The 20,728-nt window shown below is 35.5% G+C and overlaps 2 protein-coding genes across 3 annotated transcripts in view; one reads left to right on the top strand and one right to left on the bottom strand.

The window, feature by feature from the left end:
* PRMT9 (protein arginine methyltransferase 9) overlaps positions 1-2,666 on the top strand; it is a 25,029-nt gene extending 22,363 nt beyond the window's left edge. For both annotated transcript variants that reach the window (XM_033134120.1, XM_033134121.1), the window contains 3 exons: positions 254-407; positions 1,626-1,748; positions 2,046-2,666. In XM_033134120.1, the coding sequence (XP_032990011.1) occupies positions 254-407; positions 1,626-1,748; positions 2,046-2,261 (493 nt within the window). In that variant the 3' untranslated portion in view covers positions 2,262-2,666. The remainder of the gene's footprint in view (positions 1-253; positions 408-1,625; positions 1,749-2,045) is intronic.
* Positions 2,319-20,728, bottom strand: TMEM184C (transmembrane protein 184C). Its single transcript, XM_033134122.1, has 11 exons — positions 20,017-20,728; positions 14,090-14,220; positions 13,960-13,996; positions 13,021-13,226; positions 10,227-10,301; positions 9,016-9,109; positions 7,183-7,295; positions 5,714-5,813; positions 5,037-5,208; positions 4,550-4,815; positions 2,319-2,330 (listed from the first exon to the last, which is right to left on the bottom strand). The coding sequence occupies exons 1-10, from the start codon at positions 20,233-20,235 to the stop codon at positions 4,553-4,555; spliced, it is 1,410 nt and encodes a 469-aa protein (XP_032990013.1). The 5' UTR covers positions 20,236-20,728; the 3' UTR covers positions 2,319-2,330; positions 4,550-4,552.

The following is a 20,728-nucleotide window of genomic DNA, read 5'->3' as shown; positions in this document are numbered from 1 at the left end:
ACTTCCTGAATCTAAAGATATATCCATCCAGCTGACTCGTTAGTTTTCTTTTTCATAGATCAGCAGTCATTTTAAGTTTGACTTGTTGGGAAATTACCATTCTGCTGGGTTTACCATTCGGAACTACCAGCCAATAACATAAAAGCCTATTAGACTATATACAACCTGTAGCTAATTCACCATGATTCAGTTATTAGTATTTGTAAAATGTGGGGAATCAAGATGCTTTTTTAAACATTTTTCCTTTCTCTAGGTGTTTGCTACAATCTGGAGGCAAGATATTTCCTCAGTATGTGCTTATGTTTGGGTTACTCGTGGAATCTCAGACACTGTTAGAAGAGAATGCTGTTCAAGGAACAGCACGGACTCTTGGATTAAATATAGCACCTTTTATTAACCAATTTCAGGTAAGTGTCTCGAAGAGAGAAGTGTAAGCAGGTGGCTGTTACCGGTCTACCTTGTCTCCCTGCATTTTATAGTCACTGCATTAGGATGGTACCAATTTCCTAGAGCAAAGGAACTTATTACGGGTAAAAATCAACCTAGGGAAAGCTGGATGCCTTCAGGATGCCCAGGGAGAGGTTAATGTGTCTGTGTACTCTGTTTTACCATGAACAGTTGCTCTAGTATTTCAGACGGAGGGCACTTTTTACACAAGTTTCCTTTTCAAATGAGCAGGCTAAAGTGATGGGACACTTGGTAGCAGTGGTTCTCAGCTTTGTACAGTCATGTGCCCCATAGTGACGTTTCAGTCAACAAAGGACTGTATATCCAGTGGTGGTCCCATGAGATTATCATGGAGCTGAAAAATTCCTGCTTCCTGCCTAGTCATGTCGTAGCCATGGTAATGTTCTAGAGCAACACATTCCTCAGGGGTTTGTGCTGATCCTGGTGTAAACAGACCTACTGCGCTGCCAATCATATAAAAGTACAGCACATACAATTAGATGGGCTAAACCATCTAGGTTTGTGCGCGTACACACTGTGATGTTCTTACAACAAAATCACCTAAGGACACATTTCCCGGTGTGTATTCCCTGGTTAAGCTTCACATGACTACTTTCAGAACAACTGATAACTGGATCCCGACTCTAGGTCAGTCTGAGGTGTGGCCTGAGCAGTTGGCCTTTTTAAAAGCTTGTTGGGTGTTTTAGTTTGCAGCAAAGTTGAGAATCACTGCCTTATGGAAATAAACTTTATTTTCCAAATGAATTCCAGTACTATTTGGTTGAATTTGGCAAATTTTCTCAAACAATTCAATAGTTAATGTTATACTATTTGCTTATTCATTTTTCACACATAAGCACGTCCTTGGTTTAAAAATTTTGGAGCTGTTTGGCTTAAGTAAAAATTTAATCTGCTTTCATCAAAGTGAAGAATGTATAGGTAATTGAAACCATGATTTAAGCAAATGATTTAACCTGCCTAAATCTTGGTTTGTTCATTCTTCCCGTAAAACTAGAATCATGGAAAGTCCTTATACTTCAAGGCTATTGTGGGAATTAAGTTAAATGAGGTAACAGGTGTAAAAGGCTTGTATCATACTAAGCCAGGTATAAAGGAAGCAATTGATGAGCCTTGGCCACAAGAACTGAGTAAAAGTAAGAAATTTATACTTTCTTTAGGTGCCCATACGTGTATTTTTGGACCTGTCCTCATTGCCTTGTACACCTTTAAGCAAGCCAGTGGAACTCCTAAGACTAGATTTAATGACTCCATATTTGAACACCTCTAACAGAGAAGTAAAGGTAATACAAAATAATTACTCTTGTCATATTCAGAATAATTATCTTGAACCAGTTAGTACTTTATATACATAAAATTGTTTTAGCCACTTTGAAGATTTAAATGTTATTTTTCTGAACCATATCCAAAAGTGGGCTTTTGGTAAATATTACTGAGTAAAATAGACTGATACTAATTTTAATTGGGTAAATTATATTTCTTTATGAAATTTGGACCTAAAATTGACTAAAAAGACAAAGACTTATTTATTCAAATCTATTTATTCTGATGAAATTTTCATGATTTCTTACTTTTCCTAGGTGCACATTTGTAAATCTGGAAGAGTGACTGCCATTCCCTTTTGGTATCATATGTTCCTGGATGACGAGATTAGGCTGGATACTTCCAGTGAAGTCTCCCACTGGAAACAAGCTGCGGTAGTTTTAGACAATCCCATCCAGGTGGAAACAGGAGAGGAGCTCGTGCTCAGTGTCCAGCATCACAAAAGCAACGTCAGCATCACAGTAAAGCAATGAAGAGCAGTGTTCTGATGAAGTTATTCAAGTGGAGCCGGCCACGCACACAATTTTTTCTGAATAGTGGGACTGTAAACATAAGGTGGGGGTGTCAAGATTTAATTACTTACAACAGTCAAATATTTTGAAAAATTGACCTTAATAAAGTGTATTTAAAAGACACTAAATTATAGAGTAGCATTATTACAAAAATATTTGCTGCAGACTTCCTTTCTAAAAAGGCAGCCTTTCTAAAAGAGGCTGTCATTAGTTTTTCCAATTAGGAAACTTTATTGCTCGGTTTTACTTACTTTAGATTAAATTTTGCTAAACACTTGTCTACATGCTAAAGCTGTAAAGATAAGGGCCTTTGAGTCTCATCTTCATTGTCATGTGTCAGTAAATAAAGCAAAAATTTTTAATTTTTTTATGTATCTTGGCTCTTTTTGTTAACTCTAAACTTGGAAACATCAAAAAGATTGGCTTCCACTGAAGACGGCAGGTTATGGTTACCCATAAATTCCAAGCTTGCTTCTCTTAAATCCTGGGTATACTTCTGAAATACCTCCTCAGGTTTTGTGTTTTGGGAATACAAACCTGCATAAGCACAAGATATAAGCTAAATGTAATTAAAAGTAAACAAGTTATAGAAACAAAATCTTAAGGAGCCAGCATTTTTCCTGGTCTACTCTGGCAAAGAAAAATGAAAAAGCTGATCAATTCAAGAAAGAGTTAAACCTAAACCAGGATTTTGTTTTTATTTGGATGTACAATAAGAAATGTATAACTGGTCCAATTTTTAAATAGATTATTAGACTTGAAATGGATTAATAAGATTATCATGCCTTGTGTATACTCTGTGCTCTTTGTAAGTAAGCCACAAAGAAATTACGATGTACCTTCTTTCTACATTCCCTATTTTCATTACCTCTAATAATATACCGTGTTTCCCCGAAAATAAGACCTAGCCGGACAGTCAGCTCTGATGCGTCTTTTGGAGCAAAAATTAATGAGACTCAGTTTTATATAAGACTGGGTCTTATATTAATTTTTGCTCCAAAAGACACATAAGAGCTGATTGTCCGACTAGGTCTTATTTTCGGGGAAACACGGTACTTCCTAGCTTTACTTTCAATAGAAAGTAAAGTTTAGTTTGTAATAGTGGACAAAGTAAAGATTTTGTACCTAATTAACTTTGAACGAGCATGTGTATGTGAATGTGTATAAATATATACAGCAAAGGTTTTGAGAAATAATACTTTTGCTATTTTTGCAACATACTACTGCAGCACTTTGTGTATTTTATTTTCAGTATAAAATGTTAACTATGACCCAATGGGTTGTGATTACCAATTAGAGGAACTCCACCCAAAGTAATAAATTTCTCCCAAATAGCACCTACATGTCTTCTGACTGCAGTTTAATGAATAATTAAGACTACTCAGTCTAGATTTACATTTGCTGACACCTCTAATAGCACTGAGGAAAAGTAGACTCCTTTTCTATTAAGTTTCTTATTTATTCTTTCAGTATTCTACCCAATTTACTCTTTTCATTTCAAAGTCATGGATAACCTATTAATCTACTAGCAGTGTTGAAAATAATGACTTTTAGATGGAAGTTTTGAGATTAATAGATTAGGTCCTAGATAATTACCCTAGTAACAAGAACAGAAGAGTCAGGTATCTTTCATGGTAGTATATAATTTTTAACCCTTAATATTTTGGACTTCTTTTTTGCTGTAGCTTTCTAATCAAGAACTTTTTGTTAAAACATTAATGGTTTATGTTTAAAGAATGAGACATAGAAAGTTACAGAAAATAAATGATCAATTCTTATTTATTGAAAGACATCCAATTGAGAAATAGAGAAATAATTGTTAGGGAGGCATATATGGCATGTGATTATAATTAAGTTCCACTAATTCATATTTCTGAATTATACTTTTTCTGCTAATTCCAGAGCATTATATTCATGCAGCAGTGGAAGGAAGCACTGATTATTTTTTTTTTTTAATGCCCATCCTCTTTATAAAGCAATGTAACATCAGGAACATTTAGTAGTTATTTTCTACCATTTGAGTATGTGATACTCATGTGATACTAATGTTAAGAAATCAAGTCTAAGTCTAGCATATTTAGACTATGATATACAAAATTTGGTTATATAAATCCAGTAGTACCTGGCTTTCACCTATCATTGTGTTGAAATTGTCTATCATTTATGGCTTGTCTCAAGCACAATATCCTGAGCAGCGGGATACCAGGTAATGAAATAACAGGGTAGTAGCACAGTTTGCTTTCACACACCGTTCAAGAGGCCACGGGTTTATCTGAAGTTTCTCTTTTCTCTTCTGTAATATCATTATATATTTCATCACACATATCGGCTGTAGGTGTAGTCTGGGGAGTCACAGTATGTCCAAACCCTTGGTAGTGACCCGCAGGTGAAGGTGGCACAGAAGAGGCGACAGAAATTGCATCTTGTGATGAGGATGACAACAAGCTTGTATGTTCACTTTGATCTTGATCCTCGGGGAAAAATTTTTTTCTAGAATGTCCCCTGACTGTCCTTCCTTTAAAGTAATATAAAGATTTCCCAGTGAGCCAGAAGTTATTTTTACCACTATAAACTTATCCTACTAAAAATAAGCACCCCCCCCCCCCCCAATTTGAAGAGCTTTACTGTGGTACTGCTTTAAGTGAAATCTTTTCATTTCTTAAACAGCTGCTAAATTGCTAATAATAAAACCACAGCAACCTACCTGGTTGGATGAATTAAATGACTAGTACTTACCAACATGCCTTACTTGTTCAGAAATATCATCTCTAATGTCTGAAACATCCCACATAGCAAGAAAGGAATCAAAGCACGAACCCTCTTCTGCTTCTTGGACGTACGGTTTATATGAGAAAGTGTAGTGATGAGCAATAGCAGCAAGGAACATCTCGATACAAATAATAAAGTCCTACGACAACAAAAATATCAGCCATCTTTGAGTTTAAATCTAGTTTTGTAGGTAAAGGGAAAGCACTAGCTTTCCTTTCAAAAGTCCTTAAGTATCAATAGCTGGGCTTTTTTTTAATAAGATTATATTCATCTTTCCATTTTCCGAAATTATTTTTGACCTCTTCAAAAAAAAAAAAAAAAAGACAAAGTTCTAAAAATTGAAATCTATTTTGCACTACCTCAATCAAGTATTTCCTAGCAAAGTACACTCTTCTCCATCCCGGCACAAAGACTACGAGGAGAAATGCAGACAGACACTGACTGGGGTAACAAAATCTAGGTTGTAGTCTGCTCTAGTAGAAATTAGTAATTATGGCCAATTTCTCTAGGCTTCCCCCATTCTACCTGTAAAGTGAGGATAACAGTAGCTCCATGGCCTGCACGTTGTCAGGTTTTGGAGATAATATGTAAAAATGCTTAACAAACACTAAAGTTCTATTGAATTCTGAGCAAGTACAACTTACCTGGAGTCCTGTAGCCACAGCTTCTACAGTTTGCCATTCCCATGTATGCTTTTCAGAAATAACGCCAACTTTTACCAACAAAGCAATAACTACTGCTTGCCTATATGTTAGGAAAAGGTAAACGCCAAATCTATATCAAGCATAAAATGAGCAGTTGTTTCAAAAATATGCCATTTAAAAAAGTTAAACCCCGTACAACCTGTGGACCACCATCATGACCAACCCCTGCCTCCACAGGATATTCCTGAACACAGTGTATCTTTACTAAATAGTTATTTGCTTTACAAATTCACTCTTCTACTAGTTTCATCACATGACTTTTGATTATATGTTGCCAGAACTTCAGTACTTGGTACATACGTCTTTTGGTTTTGAAAGTGTGCACAAGCAATTAAGTTCTTCCTATACACAGACAATGCCTAACACCGTGTATAACCGGCATTTAAAATGAAATAAAGGGCAGATGCTTAAATGTTATTTACACATGTATTAACTGATTATTCACATTATTTCAAAAAAAATTATTGAAACCAGTCTTGTTTGAGGTACTGAAACTAAAGACAGAAGGGGTCTCACTCCAAGGCAGGGAGTCATACGAGCATTTCAAGCGTATCTAGGGATATGACCTTAGGTTAAATTTTATCAGCCAATAATGAGTTAGACAAGCTTTCATAGTTCTAGACATAAGAATATTCACTTCAATATTGCTTGCAAAGGTGAAAAAATAAGGAACAACTTAAATGTCAATAGATTGCTTAAAAAGTTACATCCACACAACAGAATACTAAGCAAAACCAAAATAAACAAACTACATAACAAAATTATCCTCACTTTATTGACAAAGAACTATATCCACAATATGCTGAACATATCTTTATGTTCTATAAGTTTTTATAGTATGAAACTATTTCTCTGGAGTTATATGTGACACGTGCACCATAATGCTAGTCATTCTTTCTGGGTGGTGGGATTTCAAGCATTTTTTTTATGTTCCTCCTTTTTATATTATTTGTATATTGTTAAACATGGTGTATTTGTTTCTAGACCCTGTCATGCACCCCTTCACTAAACTAAGACAATATATAGTTTTGCCTTTTGTTTTAAAAAATATTTTTACTGATAAACATTTCCTCACATCAGTAAATATTCTATATTATGTTTTATCTTCCAAACAGCAGAGTATTCTCTAATATGAAGCACCATGATTTATTTTAATGATTCCTTATTTTAGGGATTCCTCCAGTGTTGAGACATTCAGGTTGTCTCAAATTCTTTTCTTCTGATAAATGTTACAGTGGCCATCTGACTGTTTCTTTATGAAAAGCCAAGGTGGGCTAAAAAGATGAATTTTTTAAAAGGTAAGTAGAGACACTTTAATTCTGTATTGACAATTTAAAAAAATCCTCCCTGGTCAAATAGTTTTATTGCCCTTTAGAAAATGAAAACATTTGAGAGAGAGCAACACTTACCAAAAAGAAACAAAAACCACCAGCTTTACACAAAGAAATTTGCCAACAGGTTGGATTGGACTCAGTTCTTCCTTCAGTACTTTATAAAATAGCAGGAGACAATACATGGCAAACTAGAAACAAGATTAACAAACTTCAGTAAGAATAACTAAATACGGTAGTAGATAGTAGTAAAGAATAAATCAGAGACCTGGTACAGAGTAATGTTTCAAGCAAATTTTTCTAGGCTGTATTATCCTATTTCTGGATTAGCAAGCTTTTAGTTTACTGGGGATGAATATATATGGTATGAAATTTCTCAGAAGAGATATATAACATCTTCCCTGAAAATGGTTTTAAGTGTTTACTTATTGGGGCCCATAAGCAATGAACAAATGACTGCCATAGTGGAAGAAAACGCTCTCATTCAGCCAAAATAAAAACATAAACTATTTGCTTAGTAATGTGTTTTACAAACAAATTACCATTAATTTTATAAGGGTTGAGCTATTATTTATAAGACAACACATTAAATAAGTACTATTTCAATAAAATTTCGACCATGACATCTGAAAGTAAAGAATCAGGGCAAAAATTTTTCTTGAGGACGGTATGTTAATCCCCGTGAATTGACTTTTATAAAATAAATGCTCAAGACTTACTATTTTTAAAAATCAATAGTAATCTAGTGTAGTGTTGCATGGCAATAATCATTTTCCTAAAAGTTTACTTTCCCCATTAAAATCATATAAAATGCTCATTGAAAATATTTTAGAACTTGAAAGCAATAAAATATAAACTTGTTCATGGTCCTATCATTCAACCATTTGTTTCTACACATAAGGTGGTTTTTATCAGGTATCATCAGCTAAATATAAAATTATGTTGCCTGATTTGTTTTTCCCCACTTAACTTTAGCTTTCTGTATGTTTCATAAAGATTATTTTTAATAACTGCCTAGTATTTTGGCCAATGGATAAACCATAGTATATTTAACCAGTCTCTATCACTGGACTTTGGGTTGTTTCCAGCTTTTTGCTATTACAAATAGCCTTTATGTACAGAGATACTCAAAGCAAAAGTACTTCTGACCATTTCTTGAGAATGCATCCCCAGGAATAGAATTACTGGTTCCATAGAATATAAACATGTGGGAAGGCTTTGAATACACAGACATTTGATTTTTATTCTGAATTTCTAATAACCACACATGCATGCCACTGCATCTACTAGGTTGGTGCAAAAGTAATTGCGTTTAAAAGGTTAAAAAAATTGCAAAAACCGCAATTACTTTTGCACCAACCTAATAAATTATCTGCTGAAAGCATTGACTAAAGATTTTAAATAAAATGTATATTAAGTTGAAAGGATCACACAGATATATATTTGGAGCATTTCAGTTTCTAGAACATAATTTTTTTAAGTTGGCATTCTCAATTTTCCTATTAAAGGAAAATTCTCTCCAAGAATGTGAGAGAAATTTATTCAAATGCTGTACTGTCACATGCCATTAGACTTTTTCTTTTGCTGAATATGCCTAGGATACCTGTCTTTTTTTTTTTTTTTTTTTTAAAAAAAGGACAACACTGTACTTATATCCTCACAGAATTATATAATGAGTACACGAACCAAATAAACACTATCGACAGGTCCAGGCATAAGTCACCAAATAATTAACAAAGATATTATATCTTCATATATATATAAAGATATGTGTTAAAGTTTCTTCAAGTTCTCCCTATAAATCAAATTTCAAGATTAAAAAGTAACAACTAAGTTTTATTCCCAAAGAAACTTTTCCTAAGAAAATTTAGAGTTACAGATACTAATTTAATAGGATGAATATTTACTTACCAATTGTGACATATTGTTTATTATAACCAAGTAAGTCCAAGCATTTGAAAAGCTGAAGTTCCCTTCATCATATACACCAACCAGCTCACAAATTCTAAAAAAATGATAAAAATGAGACACCTTTATGATTAACTAAATCAAAATATATTTTAAAATACAGCATTGACAGCAATAGTTAAATTTAGAAGTCAGTTTATTTAAAAGATCCTGAAGATTATCACTTGATTCGGGTCATAGAGGTGGTTCAAAAATTAAAAGCAAAACATTTTCTTGATATGTTACCTTATGATTGTACCTCCAACTTATTTTGTACCTCCAAAATAAGACACATACATAGAACTAGAAAGGACAGTTATACAGTCAAAAAAAATTATGCTGCTTAATTTGCAAAAGGTTGATTGTTATAAACATATAATGCAGGTCTATAACTACAACTGTGAATTTTTCCCCCAAAATTGTCTTGGAGGTAAATTTTATGAAGACCCAGACGTAATATGATTACCCAATTTCGAAACTGCAGAAAGTAAGGCATGCCTTCAGAAATAAGTGAATTAGTCTTAATTCCAAGGCAAGCATCCCTTAAAAATTGCTAGCTCAAAGCAGAATAAAGAACTGAATGCTTTTTTCACGTCTTTCTTCCCATTTTACTCTGTGAACACACAGAATGTTAGTTATGACTAGCATATAAAACATGCACTCTACCTGCTTTATTTGATGCTCTGAAATATTTTAGGGAATAGTTATACCAGGTATGTTAATGATACTCCATTTTACCTCCAGTGCTCAGCCTTAACAGACTTATTAAAAAAGAAAAATATGGTTTCTTCCTTGGAATATCGTGCTCATTAATTCTAATTTAATTATGTAGAAAAATAAAACCACGTAATGAACCTAAAGTAGCATAGTTTAATTTCATGTAATAGATGTTTCTGAAAAGTTGTGTGATTAGTAATATTTGAAAAAGAAAGTATTTTTTAAATGATTTCCAGAAATATTTAGAGAATGTTATTTAGAATTCTGTGGTGATTCTTTGCTTATAAATGGTCACCTCATTTAATATAACAGGGTTTCTATATACTGTGTTTTTTTAATAAGAGACTAGACCTGCATTATAAACAAGTAAATTATGTTTTGTTTTTCTACTCAGTTGTCCCTTAAAAGCATGAGGATTTAAAAGAAATAAATGATAATATTAAGTTCTATGTACTTACAAAGCAACAATGGTGGTGAATGGTCTGACAACTGTATACTGCAATACACCCAGTTTGCACCTAAACAGCAATACTCTGCCAAAGAAAAAGAACTTAGCATTTCAACTATTCTTTTAAGTAGTATCAGATTTTCTCCAAAGCCCTCAAATTAAAATCACTTTAACAAATGCCATATTTATATTTAATTCTTTTAATTTAGTCATTGTAAATGGTGATGGGAAGAATGTGGATAGTAGTAAACAAATTATTTAAATACTATTTTTAAAACTATTTGGCACACATCTTCTGAAACATTCCCCTTTCTGTGTACAGTCTCAAATTCCAGAGGAAGGAAGGGAATACATAATAAAGGTTAGTTCTGTTTCATGAAAACATTTGTTTTTTAAGTGCAATAAATTTTCAGGTAAAATGTTTTCCCTCCTCTCAAGAACATACACAAAATTTAATGTTCATTGAAAGAAAACACACTGTGCTCACTGCTTATGTTACAGAAACCAGAACATAAAAAGCAGGCAGTTTTTTATCTTCTAAGGACTGCCAATTTGCCATGGCACTGCCATCTTGAAACCAAAGCATGATACTAAATTATCCTAAACAGCAATAGCCTGATTATCAGATATGTAACAACAGTTACCTAACAACAGTTACCTAACAGAGGCAGACTGGTAACCTAAAATGTATTTATGTACAAGAGAATGAGAAGCTTTATCGTTACTAAAACTATACCTCCAAACTGTATGACGTTAGTAAACAATTGTCTTTTCAAAGGAAAGAATACCCGAATTATAGTTACAGATGTATTGCTGACATTATTCACGCAGCAGCTGTCAGAGTTCAAGAGCCTCAAGAAAAAATGAAGCCAACAGACTGAGATTTAACAAGAATAAATGTAACTGCCAGTGTAGTTAGGAGCAAATCAATTACACAAGCACAGAGGAGGGGAATTTTGACCAGTAGTATGATCTGAAAAAGATTTGCGGTTTTAGTTGACCACCAGCTAATTGTAATTACGCTGGCCAGTCTGAAGAGACAGCCAGAGCCGCATCTCAGGTTCTCTGTTCAGGGAGGCGTCCTGTTCATAGCTAAGCTGCCATCACCAACACCGCATCATCACATTCACTGGACCACTGCCATTATCTTCCATCCTTGCCCACCACCATTTCAGTCTAAACAGAGCACAGTCATCTTTAGTGTCCAAATGAAATTTGGACACTAGTCCTCTGAATAACATCCTGTAATGGCTTTTCACTGACAAAGACCCTCTCTCCTTGACCAAACTTGAGACTGGGCTCCTCTGAGCCTTCTTTTCAACTAGCCATCATCCTTCGGCCCGCCCTGTTCTTGGCCTGCCAAGTCAGTCTGAGCAAAGAATCCTGCCAAGTCACCCCCACCTTTGATGTCTGACTAAGCTCCTTATCCCAGATCTTGAGGTTTAAGTGCTTGGCCTGCCTTTAGCAAGAATCCTGTTAGGCCAGTTTACAGAGAATCATCCTACCCTGGATGTCTCTCCTCTTATTAATTTTTCATCCAGTAACCACCTCAATCTGCTTGTTGGCTGTAAATATTTGTCCTTGTTGTATTCAGAGCTGAGCACAACCTACATTAATTTTTTTTAATCCTCTTTCATAGTTCCCTGTTTTTGTTTTGTTTTGTTTTTGCCTTCACAGCATTTGCTGAAACAAGTAACTATATATGTGTCTTTGCTTAATTCCTAACCTTCTTAACCAAAGTATAAGTTCTATGAGTTCTACATCTGTTATACGCACTAGGATATATGTATATACTGGCACATACCAGGTACTTAGTACATATTTGTCAAATGAACATATTAGGACCTTATTATTTAAAATAGCCAGGTAGCTCCCTGTCATTGCAAGCGTGTTAAGTAGAGACGCTTACATTTAGTCCTGATGTACAAATGGTTCTGTATTACATGGAACGCAACACAGCCATCCCTAGGTCAGATATCTACACCGATTACTATAGCTCCAAATCATTCCTGTTACTTTGGGTTGCAACTTCCACCTTAATCCCAATCTATCAGTGATCTAGTCCTATTGATTTTTCAGTAACATTCTTCTATTGTGTTTCTATTTCAATCTCATCCCTCCTTTTCAGCTTACCTCACAAATGGACTATTATAATAATCACTTAATCTATTCCCCCAGCTCTAGAGTCTTCCTCCCTCTAATGCATCCTGAATGGTATTGCAAGATTAACCTTTCTAAAACACCGTCTTTAAATATTTCCTTGCCGAAAAGTATCCACAGATTCATTCATGTAATAAATGCAATCTTAGCTTCAACTTAACTCTTCAGGCTTTATCTTCCTTTATTGGCCTACATGAATGTATAAGGCCAACTAACTTATTATATATTACTAGAATAAACATTGCTATTTGTTGCTGCTGTTTCATATCATACTATTTCCCCACCTAGACTATCTTCTCCCTCAGTCTTAGGCCTGATTTTACCATTAACTAGCTATGTGACCTTGAGTTAGTTAATCTCTGCTGACTCTGGTTCCCAAATGTAAAAGGATGTTGATTAAATGATCTCTGAGGATTTTTTCCCCCACGATATTTTGTTTTCTATTTAGAATGAATAATGTCCAAGAGACTAACTTATGTGTGGATTATCGAAGTGTGTTTTGTTAGTCTTCCAACCTATGAACCACATGACGGTAGGGACTCTGTCTTATACTTTTTGTCCTGCTCATAGTACTTAACACACCGTTCTGCTGAAAACTGGCTGCTTAAATAAAACATAAAAGAGCTAAAAGCAAACATACTTACTCTCCCATAGCCCATGGTGGACAGCAACATAAAGGAGGGAAATGTTTCTGCTGATCTTTGGCTTCAAGGATTAACACCAGATTTGGATAGCGGTTAGTCAGGTAATTGCTAAGGAATCCCATAAAGTTGTAAATGACATAAGCTTCGTAACATTCTCTGCAGGTATCCACATATATTGCAATGTTGGGATATTTCAACGCTATCCACTATGAAAAAGCACAGGTGTTAAAAATAGTTGCAGCTAAAATAAAATGAATTACCACTCTGGTTCATGGTATTCACAATAAGCTAATTTTTGAACTTGCCATATATTTACATCTTTAGAACTTTCTAAAGTTTACCATTATGAGGGCTACCAGACAATCTGTGAAATGAATTTTTAAAAGCAATAAACGTCTTAGATGTTGGTAAATGAAAACATCTGTGTTTGGGGGGCAAATAATGAATATGAAGAAAGAAGCTAAACTGCATACACTTCCGTTCTTAAATATAATCTGAAAATTTTCTTGACATGACCATAGAAAATGCTCTCAAGGACGTTTCCTTTATTTTGATCAAATTAAAGCAGTCATCTGTAACAACTGTGTTAGAATCCACTGGGAAAGGAATTTTTCGTCGAAATAAAAGATTTAATAAATAAAAAGGATAATAATATAAATTTATACATTATATTCTTTTAAAGATTAAGAGCTCCTAATCTGAATTTTTAAAGATTAAGCAAAGAAAAAAAAAACTATACATTTAAAAAAATTTTAAACATCTGCTTTTTCTACTGTCATACTTTCTCTTATTAACATTAAAAATAAGTAAACCTATTCATTTTTTATTAATCTGACTCCTATTGCCAAATAAAAATATTTTTATTACTTTAAACATTCTGTAAGTATAGTTAGTATCAAACAAGTTCTTAGTTAATGAGATAAAATGAAACATACTTACACTATCTAAACTGTATATGGGTACCATCCAAAGAATCCTATTTGGAAAGCAAAACATAAAAACATTTTACATTATATTTATGAAATAATCCAACACAACACTAATAGAATCAAACTATGTTAAGATTTACCTTATTATTGGTTTCTGTAGTTCAGGTTGTGTATAATGCACTAAATGTTGCAATATCACCCATAGCGATATAGGTACAGTCAACAGCAAAAAGATGCCAGCAATAAACCAAGCCTTGGTGTGTATTCCAACCTTAAGAAGCAGAAAAACATGCTGACATAAATTTTCTGACATTAAAACTAAAGAGCTAAAGTAAATATTTTTTTTCTTTAAACTTTTATTTATTTTAAGTGTGTTCTTTCTAGGACTCATCAGCTCCAAGTCAAGTAGTTGTTTCAATCTAGTTGTGGAGGGTGCAGCTCACAGTGGCCTATGTGGGGATCGAACTGGCAACTTTGTTGTTAAGAGCACCGTGCTCTAACCAACTGAGCTAACCGGCCGTCTCCCCAAACTAAATATTTTTATTTCTTAAATTTTCATTTATTTGATCATAAATGAGGCCCAATATTTTCCAAATGACTAATGGCTATTTTTTATTTCTTCTTTAACAAACGATCTATTTTTACTTTTGTAGAGGGAGGGGACAAAATTTTCCTCATGGAATTGAGCACTTTTTTTTCATGGGGTCTTTTGTAATAATAACACTGTATATGTTAAGGATATCAATATCATGTGATTTTCCCTCAACTTGTTATTTGCCCTTTAGATTTGATTACTGTCTTTGGAGCTAAACAGAAATTTAAAACTCTACAAATCTGTATATGGTTTATTCCTTTGCTTTTCTGTCTAGAAAGTTAAAAATCTACCTAAATTTTCTGCAAATTGTATTGTTATCCAACATGTTAGTAGATCATTTAATGATGCTGACTATATGACTGACAGATACTTTGCTAAGTTCTTTACATTCACTTTGTCTTTTAACCCTCCCGTTTGATAAGTCCTGTCACAACTACTACCTGAGCTAATTGTGTATGTATATTCCACCCCTCTTATATACAACAATATCAACTCAGGGTATATTTTAAACGCTCTAACTTCCTTTTTAGGTCCATATCTGATCAATACTGTATCCTGTAAAAGCTCAATTTCTAAAAATATACTTTGAACAACCTCATCCTAGGTAGAGTTGAAGTAATCTACTCACTTTCTGGTAAAAATAAATTTATTTGAAACTATTCTGAGGGGCCCTACGGAATGAATTTTATACTAACTTGGATTGTCTTAAAGACTGTGAATCTTTACTTTAAAAATGTAAATGCTACCTTTTTAAAGGAAAAACGTGAGCATTTATTTTTGGTACTTGAGGGGTTTGAGCAGTTAACTAAAATAGAACTGAAGTCCCCAACTTCTAGGTTTACTGTTCTGAACAAGATTTCTTTCTTCTTCATTGGGTCAAAGATACAAGAAGTAGAAAATAAAAGTATAGGGAACAAACGTATTTTTAAGACAGTAAATTCTGACACTAAACTATGGAAAACTTGAAAAGCAAATACAGAAGTCTTGTTCAGTGCTGGAGATTAATCAAAGCAGTAACTGAAAAGCAAATGTGTGGAGATAAAGATTCTAAAAGGAATGTCTGAGGCAACATTTCCCAGGGATTTGTGCTCGGCTCAATTTCACTTAAAATTGAGTATTCATTTTAATGATGACCTAAAATAATAACAACAAAAATAAAAATAAAAGTATATTCTAGATCTTCTCTATTATAAGGTGACCATTAAGAATATTATTGCCAAGTACTTTTAATGCCCACATGTGTCTTTATGATTGCCTTAGTGCCAAAAAGTAGAACTTGCTGGTACATCTAAAAGACAAAAATGATATGCTTGTGACTAATAAAGCCTAAGAGACCTCAGTGCGCTGTAAGGAAAAAAGTTCGTTTTCAAATGATCATAAAACAAGTGACTGGGCAATTGATTCATTTCAGTATAGTGATGTCAAATTTTAAAAATCTTGCATCATAGAGTTAGTACCATTTCTACATTGCAGGTGGTAATTGAGTTTCAGAAAAACATCATCTGTCCACATTAATGCCATTAATTTGAATCATTGATTTTACAGTTGTTTTGATTTTTGAGCTATATAAAAATCTATATGTGTAAGAAATTTAACCTATTTTAAGCATGTATATATAAGTCATCTCTAGGTATCTGAAGAAATGATTAATACATCACATTTATGTTAATTTACATTTATCTCTAAATAAGTTATTCATACTTGAGACACGTTGCTACAAGGCTACCATTCCCACTATTACACTCATCGGCCATGTGTAGGGTTTTTTGGCTCACAAAATAAAGAGGAGATAAGTAGCGTAGATTTTCCTAAAGTAACTTGAAGAACGTAGAGAGGAAAGAGAAAACTATTAAAGGTGAGCATCCAGGCGAGTTAACTGTCCCGCAGCCAAATGCTTTCAAAACAGAGAGCAGAGAGGAACAGGAGTGCTTTCTGGGCCCAGTGCTTCTCAGGGGAAGAGGTGCGCTTACACAGAGCGGCTCCGGACGGCGGCGTAAGGACCAGTGGGGCAGGGTACAAGGACTGCAGAGCGAGCAGTGGGACACCATGTGTGCATTTAACTTACTTGACTTCAATTATACATACTCAGCCAAATAAGGAGTGAGAGAAATATTTTCAATAATGCATACTGTCCTGCCATTCCAGTAAAGGAATATTCCACCCCTCCTCCGTGATGATGGGGTCGGCTGTATTAACCTCCTGTTTTCTACAATCTGTTTCCACTGACTCCTCACAGTGTGAGCCTCGTGATTCTAGTGTTTAAAAGACAAGTATTTTTCAGACAAAACTTTCCCTAAATGTCAACTACTTTATCTAGTGCGCAAGCAGATGCATATAACTTTGACTTAGGTGTTCAATTGAGAACCTAATCCCAACTAAGATGCTATCCCAGGAGAAAAAGAACTGCTGCTCCAACCAAGAACAGAGATGCTATTTTAAAAACAATAGTGGTAATTAGCGCTTATTAAGCACCTACTATGTGCTGAGCAAGGTGTTAAACATTCTAAATACACAAGCTCATTCAGTGAACAATGATGAAGAGAATGACAAAGCCATTGTATTAATATACACAGCACTTTAGCACAAAGTTACTTTAGCCTCTTATTGCTCTTGGTTTTTCACATCTATAAAATGAGGATAATTCCTATGCTTCAGGGTTTTTAAGATTAAAGTATACCTAAATCTTGGGGATGAGCTCTAGTTAGTGTCTTGAATCTTAAAAACAAAACACAGAAAGGGGAAGAAAACTCCTTTAAACCCACACTTCTCTCTATCCTATCGTGCCATTCATTTCTCAGGTCCCCATAGAATCAAAATATTAAAAACAAGACTAAAAATGAACAAAAAAATTTATCTTCACATCCCGATTCCACTTCTTTACACCACCATATTCATTTTCAAACACTCCCTCTAGTTTCAGCCATCACAACCCCATTGAAACCATGACTAGAATCACCAATGACACCCCTGCTTGTGAAAACCAGTGGATGTCTCAGCAGCACCAGACACTGTTCACCAGTTTTTCCTCGAAACGCTCTCCTGTTCTGGCTTCCATGACACCTCTCCTGGCACTGCACTTCCCCCGGCTGCTGCTGCTTTTTTCAAAGTTCCTAGTCCTCTACTTGACCTCTAACACTTGGTGCTAGGTCCTTGGCCTTTCTTCTTCCCCCTTATAATCTCATTCATCTTTATGGCTTTAAACTCCATCGCTGTTCTGACAACTCTCATATCTGCAGCTCAAACCTTTCTGAGTGCTAGACTTGCCACGTCCAAGTGCACATTTTACATGCCCATCTGAATGTCTCTCAGGGACCTTGAACTAAATGTCCAAAGAACTCAATTTCTCTCAAACCTGTCCCTATCTGTCAATTTTCCATCTCAATAACTGGCCTCACCATTTACCCCATTGTTTAAGACAGAAGCCTCAGAGGGGTTCTTGATTTCTCCTTTTCTTTCACTGCCTCCCGTTACCAATCCAATCCACTGTCAATCCCTATTTCTTCACTTCCAAGGATACTTGAAAATTCAGGTTTTTAATCTCTATTTTTGCTATCCTGATTTGAGCCATAAGTCACCATAGCCCAGACAGCTTCTACCTCTTAACTACTATAAAGAGTTTTCTAACTTCCCTCCACTTCCACTTAATCTTCCATAGCTAGTAGTTTTTTGAAGATGTGCAATGAGACTGCCCTGCCTGTTCATTTCTTAGATTTTTTTAAGTTTCCTCCGTAACATTTTATACAATTTTATTTTATTGATTTGTTTTTGTTGGCTCTGTCTGTCTCCACCACTAAGTTTCATGAAGGTGGGTGCCATGTTTCCATCTTTCACCATATAGAACACAAACCCGATTTATCATTGGGACTCAAATAATCATTAATTATCAGACATTTGGGCAGAAGGAGAAGACGACGAAATGTGTAAAATATATATCATGTTAGATGGTGTTGAGTCCTGGGAAGAAAAATAAAACTGGAAATAGGATATGAAGAGTTGACTTGAGGGAAGCTTGTGATGATAAACAGGGTAGCTGGGTGAAATCTGAGTCAAGACCTGAAGGACCTAAAGGAAAGAGATACCCTGTGGGGGAAGGGCATGCCATCAAGGGAGAACATTTAGTGCAACGGCCTTAAGGAGGAAGCATGCCTCTCAGACTGAGCAAAACCAGTGTGGAGGAAGCTCAGAAAGTGAGGCGAGAAAGTCAGAGGGAGATGGGATAGACGTGATGTCAGGTCACGTTGGGCCTTAATGTTAGGGATACTGGCTTTTAATCCGGGACTAGGAGTGACTGGAAAACTGAGAAGAGGACACACATAATGTGACTTATGTTTTCATTCAACATCTTTGTTTTTGTTGAGAACAATCCTGGCAAGGCATGATGAGAATTCAGCTCAGAGTGGAGACGGCAGATTAAAATTTTCCTTAAAAGCTAGCACTTAAAAACTATAGTTAAAACCAACAACTTAGAGAAGTCTTACACTAGGTTGGTATTATACATATTATTAACCTTAGAAGTATTTCTTATAACATACTCCAAAAAAATACTTCAAAGTAAGAAATCCCTATTTGTATGAAGATGTCTTTGGTAGACAAATTATGTAAATAACCTGAATATCTAACAAACGGGAAATATTTAATGTACTGGCATATTACATTAACATTAAAAATAACTATATCAACTATTCCAGTCTGGGAAAGGCAACGAAAAATAATTTAGTGAACATACAGAGAACAAATGTATATTAAATGCATTTTGTTTAATTATGTAAAAATCATTTTCATAATAAAAGGTCTCACATAGCTATGGTCTTGCTCTAGCTCTTGTAAAATAGGTGTTGCTAAGTGAAAGTACTTTATTATTAACTTTCAATTTAAAGTTCATTAAACAATTTTTATAAAGTACATAGGTATGTATTTATCTTGGGGGTCTTCAAGCTTGTAGCACTTTACTGATGTCATAATAAGAATATGACATCAAAACATATACAAGGGATTTTTTGCAGAACCTTTGTTGGTTGACTTAATTTCTAAAGTAAAAACAAACAACAAAGTTAAACCAACTAGAATCCTTGAATTCAGGAAGCTAGTTAAATGCTAATAAAATTCAATACTTGGTTTTCAAGGTAGTGTATTTGATCTAGTTAAGTCTATTATCTGCACAGATCACATTTCAGGCATAAAATTACCTTACTTTCAAGGAATTGATGAATACGTACTTGCAAAAGAAAACAGTGCTCTTTTAAGTAGCTATCTTAATATATTCTAAGTATTTTCTCGACCCGGTTCTACCTCCACCTGTGGCACCCTTTGAAAAAACCGTGAACAAGAAACCAGACAGGCTTGTCCTAAGACAGGGCTCATTTACATGATTTGGTTTTCAGGATATCAAGGAATCTGTAGTAAAAACGGGCAACGGTGGATGGCCAGGAAGGTAGAATCAAGGATGGAGCTGATGGTGCAGGCCCCTCTTACCTCCAGTTTCTGTAATTCCCACACGCAAAGGGGAACCGCAACTGCTATGGACACCAGGTAGATGACCACAGCTAAAGGTCGAATCCATTGTCTCCAGTTCCTCCAGGTACAAGTGCAAGGCATGTTTCCGCATAAATCAGCTCCGAGTGGCAAGGAAAAAGAGCTCGAAGGAGATTGTAATGGGGAGCCCTGTTTTTTGGCTGTTTTGTCAACTCGCATACTACGGAGAAATAGCTGTTGGGCGACTTTACCAGCAGCTCGAACCGCCTCCTCGGCCCGCGCTATGCTCTCTGCTGTTGCTAGTGCTGCTGCTGCAGCAACTGCGGCCGCTCAGGGTGCTGCCCGGGAGCAGTGCAGACAGCATCCTTTCTTCCCCACCCCGCATCTACCCAGTTCTTCCGCGGTGGAAACCCCGGGCGGAGCCGCTGTCCTCACCTGGGGATCACCCAGAGCTCCGCCTGCACCATGGCCTGGGAGAGCGCCGCAAAACAAGACCTGCCTCTAAGGACCCTGCACACAGTTCGCTTCTGCCTATCCGGGGCCGGCCCGCTCGCTCTTTTCTCGGGCGGTCGACCTTCCTCCCTACCCCGCCCGCAAGGGTCTCTTCGCCCGACTCTGCTGATAAATAAGAGGTGACAACTGAAAACTCTCAGAACCTGGGATTTTCTCACTCGCTTCCACGGACCAACCCCCACAGCGGAACCCAAGGCCA

This window comes from Rhinolophus ferrumequinum, chromosome 18, assembly GCF_004115265.2.
Source record: "Rhinolophus ferrumequinum isolate MPI-CBG mRhiFer1 chromosome 18, mRhiFer1_v1.p, whole genome shotgun sequence".
Lineage (NCBI taxonomy): Eukaryota > Metazoa > Chordata > Mammalia > Chiroptera > Rhinolophidae > Rhinolophus > Rhinolophus ferrumequinum.
Note: the sequence above shows the minus strand (reverse complement) of the source record. Positions and strands in the feature narration are given on the sequence as shown.